Source organism: Diabrotica virgifera, chromosome 3, assembly GCF_917563875.1.
Source record: "Diabrotica virgifera virgifera chromosome 3, PGI_DIABVI_V3a".
Taxonomy (NCBI): Eukaryota; Metazoa; Arthropoda; class Insecta; order Coleoptera; family Chrysomelidae; genus Diabrotica; species Diabrotica virgifera.
The window spans coordinates 134,793,479-134,803,941 of NC_065445.1; the positions used below are offsets into that span (position 1 = coordinate 134,793,479).

Below are 10,463 nucleotides of genomic sequence, written 5' to 3' on the forward strand. Positions count from 1 at the left end.
ATACTAGATATATAAGTAATACTAAAATATAAAATATGTACTAGCTCGATATTATTGACTTACTAATCTTGGTATTTTCTTTCTATTGACTTCCTCTTTCAGTATGGGTAACCACATCCTACTGCATTCTACCGAGGAATTTGCGACACAATTGGTTTCATTTAGCATAATTAGAGCCGCTTCTTTGATTTTTCTCTTTTTACTATCTGATTCTTTCAGGACTATACTTGAATCTCTCCACTGAACTCTATGTTCATTATCCCATGCGTGTTGACATATTTGAGATCTCTCAAATTCTCTATTTTTAATATAAGATTGATGTTCACTTATTCTAACGTCTAATGGTCTTGATGTCTCACCTAAATAAAATTGTTCGCATTCACAAGGTATTTTATAAATGCAATTTTTTTGTTCTTTCTTGATCATTGTTAGGTTTAGTTTTAGATAGAATAGATCTCAATGTGTTTGTTGTTTTGAATGTTGTTGAAATGTTGAATTTATTTCCTATTGTTTTAAGTTTCTCGGATAGTCCTTTTATATATGGTATTGATATTTTCCTCGTATTATTTCTGGTGAATGTTGTAGGATCCCGTTCTAAGTTGTTCTGTTCCATTCGATCCAATCTTGACAATTCCTTATTTATAAACGATAAAGGATAATCATTTTTTAATAAAACAGATGTTAACAATTGTTTTTCTGCTAAAAAGGAATTTTCGTTAGAACAAGTAATTTTGGCTCTATCATATAAGGATTTAATGATTCCCTTTTTAACGTTGATGTTGTGATTTGACTTGTAATTGAGATATCTGTTGGTGTGTGTTGGTTTTCTATACACTTGAGTCTCATATCCAATATCCTTCTTTGAGATCAAAACATCGAGGAAAGGTAGGCTGTTATTGTATTCCTTTTCCATTGTAAATTTTATTGTCTCTTCTTGATCGTTTATAATATTCAGGAATGTATCCAACAATTCTGATCCATGAGGCCATATTGAAAACACATCATCTACATATCTCCACCATACTGTGGGTTTTAAATTTTGTTTAGAAATAATATTAGTTTCAAAATCCTCCATAAATATATTAGCCAATAATGGAGATAAAGAAGAGCCCATTGCTAGACCAAAATTTTGTTTATAGAATTCATTGTTTAGTTGAAAATAGGTATTATGGGTACATAATGTCAATAACTCCATTATAGCTGATACATTTAGTCTTGTCCTAGTTGCCAATGTATTATCATTCTCTAATTTCGTTTTGATTATGTTTAAAGTTTTATCTAATGGTACATTTGTAAATAAACTGTTTATGTCAAAACTTACTAAAATATTATTTGGATTAAATTCAATAGTTGATAATTTGTTTAAAAAATGTTTTGTATTTTTTATAAAAGTGTCATCATTATTAGCAAATGGTTTTAGAATGTTTAATAAGAATTTTGATAGTTCACTACAAGGAGAATTGATGGTACTACAAATGGGTCTAAGTGGTATGTTCGCTTTATGAATTTTCGGCACTCCATAAAAATGTGGTGTCTTACTGTAGTGAGGTGTCATTAATTTTCTTTGATAGTATGTTAGATCATTTTTAAATTTGAATAAAGCTCTATATATTTTGTTTTCCAGTGTCTTCGTTGGATCCTTCGTTAATTTGCTATAAGGTCCATTTGTAATTAGATCTGTAATTTTGTCCTCATATTGTATTTTATTCATTATTACAGTTGCATTGCCTTTATCCGCTGGTAGGATTGTTATGGAGTCATCATTTCTTAAAGTTTTTAAAGCCTTCATTTCCTCTTTGCTGATGTTCTGTTCAATTTGATTAGACTTTTCCAATTCAAGTTTACATAGTACCCTATATTGTTCTTTTTCATGAGTTGGTAGACACTGGGATATTTTCTCCACTGAGCTGATTATGTCTAATTTTGGAATAGATGGATGAGTAACAGCATAGTTTAAACCTTTTGACAATACCAAATTTTCCGTTGCATTTAAATGTCTATTTGATAGATTGACAACTGTCGTTAATATGTCATTATTTCTATTTAGGTTATCAAAAGTATGTAAACTATTTTGTTCTAAAAGATTATTAAATTTATTTAAATGTATATTTCTTTGTTTCTGATATGAATTTTCATAAATTATATGTAAACTAAAAATAATTCGATCAAAATCAGAATTTGATATCATTCCGAAAAGTAAATCTTCAATACTTACGATGTCTTGTTCGATAAAAAATAAATTTGACCTGTGAAATTGCAACCTTTCCCGGATCATCGACAAACTGGCTCTATGTAGATATAATATGTTAATAAAATTATTTTTTTCATTTTAATTGTGGCTTATTTCCCATATAAATAATTAATCAAAACAAACATTTATTTCGTACTGTTTAAAAATCGAGAGTGACTATAAATATTATTTTTAAAATCAATTTACCGTTTAAGAAAAGTGTAAATTACGCAAAAACTATGACTCCTAGTTATAGAACATCCCTATACCATTCGAAAGAGGAACCTGTGCTTAGTACAATAATTTATTAATATACATGATGTTTTATTTAAAATAGGCATCATGACACATTAAATAATCCAATAGTGAAACTGTAAATTTTGAACACCCTGTAAATAAATGTGTAATAATCAATCACGGAATACATTAATTATAAAATAAAAACCAGACCATATTGTCATAAGGTGACAATGTCATACAATGCCATTAATTAACTACATCTTTTGTTTTAAAATCGATTTACAGATTAAGAATTTAAATAATTGTAAATTACGCAAAAACTATGAGACCTAGGTATAGGACATCCATATACCATTCGAAAGAGGTAAAATTGTTTAGTATATTTATTTATTAATATACATGGTGTTCCATTTAAAATAACAATCATATGACACATTGAATAATCTAATAATGAAACTGTAAATTTTGAACACCCTGTAAATAAATGTGTAATAATTAATCATGAAATACATTCAACCAATATTCAAATACTTAAATATAAAAGTAATTTTTTTATAATTTCTTAAATAACTTGAGAATAAGCCTTCTTTTAAAACTTTACATTTTAAGAAAAGTCAACATAACTCAAAACACTCCGTACATAGGTATAGGGAAGCCTTATGAACCTTATTTTTGCGGACAATTAAAAAATGCAATAAAATATAGGGTGTTCCATAAGAAAAAATATAACTTTGATACGCCGCCATTTATTGGGACACCCTGTATATTTCAAAATAATTTTAAAATGTAGATTTTATCAAATTACAAACTACTAATTTAAATTTTTTTTCAATTCTTTTACCATTTCGCTGTAATCTTCCGTCCCGTTAGTGGTGACTCACCCTGTATATTAAAGTATACAGTAAGCGCCATGCTAGTAGACACACAGGTACCTATGTAATTGCTATGCTTGTGGGCTAATGCAGCCCGTTCTAACATGTGTCTTGCATATCTGTCATGTTATGTGACCGTCATGTCATGTACGTCATGTATTTTATAGCTTTTATAACTTTACATCAAAACTACAAACTTCAAATACAACGGTTATATTCGCTCCGAGTGTTAACAAAGTGTCAAAGCAAAATCGACCGAGCTGCTCATAGTGGCGGTTTTTTTAAAGTTTGAAAGGACGCTTTGGGTATGTTTAAATGGGACATTTAAAAAAATGCCGTGTCACGCTAGTGATATTATGTAGGTATTAATATAAACAGAAAATAAAAACGCACTTAATCTTATATAAATTCTTCACTTTCCAATATTGATGATCACTTTGATTATCTATACATAACCTCACTATCACAGTTTATGTCAATAAGTCTTTATTAACGGAAAAGAAAATATTTTTGTTGCACTATGAAATACACTATAAATTAATAACCAATGAATTCTAACAATTGTTAACAAATACTAACAAACGACCTGATTATCCTCGGGAGATATTTCCGTCACTGGAGATTACAGCCCAATACCTCCAAGATGGAAGTATCATGCTTTCATTTAAACAACAGATTGGCTAATTTCCAATTAAAAATCCACTTTGAAGACAGACTCAATCATGCTAAATATCCAAAATATTTAGGTGTGACACTCGATAGAAGGCTAAGCTTTAAAGATCATCTTACAAAGACGACTGCAAAACTTAGAACACGAAACAATATTATACAAAAGTTATGCGGTACCACATGGGGTTCCTCAGCGACTACACGTAGGTCGTCAGCACTGAGACTCGTGTATCCCGTTGCAGAGTATTGTGCACCGGTACGGCTCAACAGCCCACACACCAAACGTGTTGATGCCCAACTAAACCAGGCTTTGCGTATTATATCAGGTACAATCAAGGCCAAGCCAACGTATTGGCTACCAGCACTAAGCCAGATAGCCCCCTCACACATCCGTCGAGAACATGCATTTGTCAGGGAGTATAGAAGAATTAACGCCGATCCTGTGCTCCGCTCTCACGTTGGTATTAACGACAGAGACATAAGTAGGCTTCGTTCAAGAAAAACCCCTCTGGATTCTGCAAGGATACTAATTGAAAGGAATTTTGAAATAACCGACCGTTGGCAACAAGATTGGGAGAAGAATGCTCCACCTGACATCCGAAATATGCCATGTATTACAAGCAAGCCAGAGGGTTTCAATCAACCAAGACGGATCTGGGCGACACTAAATAGAATTAGAACTAACTGTGGTAAGTGCTCTGACTCACTTTTTAGATGGGGAAAAATACCTTCTGCAAATTGCGATTGCGGTGCTGAAAGACAAACGGTTAAGCATTTGGTGAAGGAATGCCCCATCAGATCGTACAGTGGCAATTGTTCCGATTTTTTAACGGCGACCAATGAATCGATTCAGTATATTTATCAACTAAATTTTCGTTTATAAAAATTAATTATTGTTTTATAATGTATTGTGATTTATTTTTATACAAAAACTGTGATATAGCCATACGCTAAATAAATCTAACAATAATTGTATTGGGTTATTGTCACAACAAAATAAAATATTCATGTTTAACAAAATAATCCCATAAGACTTAGGGCCGGTTGTTCAAACGCTAATCAACAATGATCATTATCAAATATTTAATTACTGTCACCAAAACTGTCAATGTCAACTTTGTTTGGGTTGCTGAAAACATAATTAATTACAATTATGAGATTTATTATTAATTATGTTAATAATTATTGTTATATTAATTGATTATAGTCTCAGAATTGTAATTAATTATGTTTTTAAAGTTGACATTGACAGTAATTAATTATTTGATAATGATCATTGTTGATTAGCGTTCGAACAACCGGCCCTCAATGTTAAAACGTCCTTACAAAATCTGACAGCGTGTCACGTGACTGTAAATAAAGGGGAGACTCTCGGAGCGAATAAACAGTCAACACTCTATGTTTACATACATTTTCTGACGTTCTAGACGTCACTAGACATTTCTAGGTTATTCAATGACATCTCGAATATTCTTCAACTTAATACTTCTTCTTTCACTTCACGAGACTTCTACGTAGGATCAATCTGTTTACTTCTCGTCATAAAAGTAAACAGTGCAACAAGTGAAGGGTTCAGGACGTATTAGCTCAATGTGCCCGTGTTTCTACTAGTGTAGCGGTTACTCTATTGTCCTTTTCATGATCATTTTTCAGTGCGTAACAAATGATAGGAAAAAGGGTAAGTCCGTGATAATACACATTTATGTCATTTATTCTAACATGACATTTTAGTTAAATCTGACAGTTGTCACATTTTATTTTCAATTTGGAATAAAAACAAATCAAATGTGTTTCTTGCATTTATAAAATGATATTTTCTTTGATTTGTATAGTCTTATAAATTATACAGATTATATTTGTAATATTATTATCTAATTAAAAAAAAATTATTTTTTTATTATGGCGCCATCTATCGACAACTAGAATAACTAGAATAAATGTTATAAAAATGTCACCGACGAAATGTAATCACCGACGTGCCTTTTTTTCTGTCACGTACAATTTAATGCGTTAGAAAGAAATCGAAAAACTGTGACGCACTGAAAGATGATCATGAGAAATACTGTATATAGTAATAAGAGAAATGCGTTTATTCATGTTTTAATTTTTGTTCTAATCTGTTCTTCGTAACTTCGTATTACTATTGTTTTTTTTATAATTAATGGAGTGTTTAGTATTTCTATTTCTATTTTTAGGGCCAAATTGGACAACAACCAAGAATTGAATAAGTTCGCCCATGCTCTTGAACAAGTTTGCGTTGAAACCATCGAATCCGGCAGCATGACCAAAGATTTGGCCATCTGCATCAAGGGCATGAGCAAAGTAACCAGAGAAGATTATCTGGAGACCTTCGAATTCATCAACAAATTGGCAGAGAACCTTAAAAAGAAGCTTAACGCTTAAAACGTTTATTCCTATGCAATCCAACTTGAAAAGGCGTATATCTGGAAAATGGAAAAAGATTGTTTTGTGTATTTTGTACCAACGAAACTTATTTGATTTATTGTACGATAAAACTATAGATTTGTTGTGTACATATTTGTCGAAGTTTTTTTGTCTTAGTTTATATTAACTTCCAGTACATTTTACACTAATTTTACACCATGAAACCACTAATACAGTAATAATCCATTACAAAACCGCAACCATAAACTATATAATTTGCAGAAAATATAATTTTCTTCAAATACCATGTTATTATTTATTTAAAAATTTGTTGTTAATTAATATATTATATTATTTATGTGTTTTATTTAGTCTTTTTCCAGTTTTACATTGTAAACGAAATACATCTTTTTCGCTATTTTTATACTTTAGAAGTATTTTTAAAAAGTATTTTAAGCATTTTGATAAACACATATTGTGACGTTTTTAAAAAATCATTGTAAACGGGCGAGGCTGATTTTATTTTATTAAAAATTTAAAAAGAGTATTAAGTTATTTTTATTTGGAGAGTACATAAAAAACACCCTTAAACAAAGCCAACACCAAATAGTGTGGACGAGTTGAACAAACTCATTCTTCTTCAGGTTTCTTCTCCTATCGGAGGTTGGAAATCATCATCGCTATTTTAATTTTATTGGCCGCACTTCTGAATAATTCTAATGAGCTGCAACCGAACCACTCTCTCAAATTTCTTAGCCAGGATATTTTGCGTCGTCCTGGGTGTCTCTTCCCTTGCATAATTAACCTAAGTAATTCGTACTTCTCGCTCCTCATTATATGAGCCAGATATTGAATCTTTCTAATTTTAACAGTTTTTATGACTTCACATTCTTTCTTCATTCTTTGTAACACCTCTATATTAGTTACTTTTTCAGTCCACGATATTCTGTGGATTCTCCTGTAGTACCACATCTCAAAGGAGTTTAATTTTTTGATTTCAGACTGTTTTATTGTCCACGCTTCCATGCCGTATAGTAGTAGAAAAAACGTAACAACGTAGCATTCTTGTGCGGATCTCTAGATTAAGGTTACGGTTGCAAAGTAAGTTCTTCAATTTTATGAACGTGTTTCTTGCCATTTCTATTATAGATCTGATTTCTTTTGTTTTATCTCCATCTTCGGTTAGCCACGTTCCTAAATATTTATATGTTGTTACTCTTTCGATCGTTGTATTATTGATAATCAGGTTATCTACATTTTGTGTTTTTTTTTGAGAATATCATTGATTTCGTTTTCTTGAGATTCATTTGCAGTCCGTACCTTTCACATGCATTGTATACATGCTGTATTATGTACTGTAGATCTTCCATGTCACTTGCAAATATGACCGTATCGTCCGCATATCTAATATTATTAATGCTATTTCCGTTGACCAAAATACCTTCCAGAATATCCAATAAAGCTTCTTGAAATACCACTTCACTGTAGACGTTGAATAAGAGTGGTGAAAGTATGCACCCTTGTCGAACTCCTCTAAGTATACTTACTTCCTCTGTCAGTTCTCTTTCGACTCTTACTCTTGCTTTCTGATTTTGATACAGATTCGATATAATTTGTAGATCTCTACTATCTATGTTTTTGGTCTTAAGAATACTTAAAAGCTTTTCATGTTGAACTCTCTCAAAAGCTTTTTTAAAATCTATGAAGCAAGCATATATGTCCTGATTCATATCCAGACATCGTTGTGTCAGAACATTGACTCCGAATAATGCTTCTCTAGTTCCTAGACCCTTTCTAAAACCCATCTGTGAATCACTTATTTCTTGTTCTAATTTCACGTGGATTCTGTTATGTATGATTTTAACCCTGGAAGATCACACCTATTTTTTTTACATAAACCGCACACATGGGTGTCAGATACCCAATGATTTTTTGTGAAGAAATAAAAAAAAGTAAATATTTTATGATTTCCAGAGACTCTATAATCACTATTGAATACATACGAATAATTAAATCAATAATTTTATTTTCTCTCTATTAATTGTAGTAACACAAAAGAACAAAATGTTAAAAATAATTAAAAAACATTTTCTAAAAAACCGGAAACATAATTCAAAATATTTTAATTTAATTTAACAACAAAATGGTCTTTCTAACTAAAATATAACACCTTTTGATTATAGAACTCATATTCATTCTTAGCTAGGTATTTCAGTTTCATTCATTTTAGTAACTACATTCATAAAGAGTGTGGCTCTATGCTCCATGCATTATGCTTTATAGCAAGCCGAGCATGCACGCTTTGCTTTTCCATCTTTGCCTTTGCAAAAATAACACCTAGTTCTCTTTACTAAATTTGTGGGATGTTGTGTTGTTAGGTCATTGACTTGAACGCACACTTGATCGCAAACCTCACACATGGGTGATACATACCCTAGTCTGTATTCAATAAATTCTCGTGATTGGAAATATTGCTCAAATGAGACCGCAACTACATACCCGTCCTTAGCAGACTAGAGACTGAATTTACATAAAGCAGCATTACCATTGAAATGCAGCTGCGCAAGCTACATGCAGTTAAGTGTCGCGATGGGTATCTCACACCCAAGTGTGAGCTTCCAGGGTTAAGGAAGGTTTTCAATGTGTGGCTTCATTAATGTAATTGTCCGATAGTCATTGCAATCTTTAGCATTTGTGATTTTTGGAATCGTTACAAAAGTTGAGAGAAGCCATTCTTTGGGTATGTGTCCCGTCTTGTATATGGATTTAAAAAGGTCTACCAAGACATCAATATTATCTTCATCAATTATCTTCAATAGTTCAATTGGTATTTCATCGGGTCCTGGAGCTTTTCTACCTTTTGTGTGTTTTATGGCATAAATAACTTACTCTTTCATTATTTCTGGTACCGTGGTTTCTCCGTCAACTCTAATTGTTCTACTTTTTGGTCATAAAATAGGTGTTCAATGTATTCTTTCCATCTACGTAATTTGTCTTGCGTTTCAGTTATTGGCTCCCTGCGTCTCCCCTCTACTTACAGTCACGTGAGTGACACCCTGTCAGATTTTGTCAGGACGTTTTAACATTGCGAGTCTTATGGGATTATTTTGTTAAACTTGAATATTTTATTTTGTAGTGATAATAACCGAATATAATTGTTAGAATTCATTAGTTATTAATGTATACTGTAATATAGTGCAACAACAATATTTTCTTTTTCGTTAATAAAGATTTATTGACATAAACTGCGATAGTGAGATTATGTATACAAAATCAAACTGATAATCAATATTGGAAATAGAAGAATTTATATCAGATTAAGTGCGTTTTTATTTTCTGTTTATATTAATACATAATTACAATAGCGGGACACGGCATTTTTTCTAAATGTCTCATTTAAACATACACAAAGCGTCCTGATAAAATTTCAAAAAACCGCCACCATGGGCAGGTCGGTCGATTTTGCTTTGACACTTTGTTAACGCTCAGAGCGAATAGTGGTGCCATCTGCATTTATTAATATCCCGATTGGTTTGTTACGATTTCCTGAAATAATTTCTCATACAACACACTTAAACTTGCAGAAGCACGATTTTGTCCAAAGACTAAACGATTTAAAGAGACTACTTTAGAAACACAACTAAAAATAACAGAAAGAAGGTAGTTACAAAGTGATTGAGATTAACCCTCAACGTATATATAGCCCAGTAAATGAACGGGAAATACGGCGATACCGTGGAATTTTCAGGAGCAGCACCGAATTGCATGAAAATTTGGATTTATGTTTTACTTACTTACCGTCAACTTCAAAGTTAAATTTGTGCCGTTCCGCTTTTTATTTTTTAAGGGTGACAACTACCCCTATTAGAAAAAATCGTATAATTGTAAATTAAAGCGTGTAATTGATCCAAATCATCTTTTAATGAAATGAATGAATGTCAATTAACATGAAATAACATAGTTTAAGATTCTATCACAGTTTAACACTTAAATCTCTCACCCTAGAATAGTTATAATTCAAACAAACAATGTCATTGAATACCTTGTCATTACTGATTTGCACGGAA

At 31.5% G+C, this 10,463-nt stretch overlaps 1 protein-coding gene across 1 annotated transcript in view; it reads left to right on the forward strand.

Moving 5' to 3' along the window:
* Nucleotides 1–6,941, forward strand: part of LOC114327489 (isocitrate dehydrogenase [NADP] cytoplasmic) — a 65,571-nt gene extending 58,630 nt beyond the window's left edge. The window contains exon 6 of the mRNA XM_028276129.2: nt 6,207–6,941. Within this exon, the coding sequence (XP_028131930.1) occupies nt 6,207–6,414 (208 nt within the window). The 3' untranslated portion in view covers nt 6,415–6,941. The remainder of the gene's footprint in view (nt 1–6,206) is intronic.
* The last annotated feature ends 3,522 nt before the right edge of the window (nt 6,942–10,463 follow it).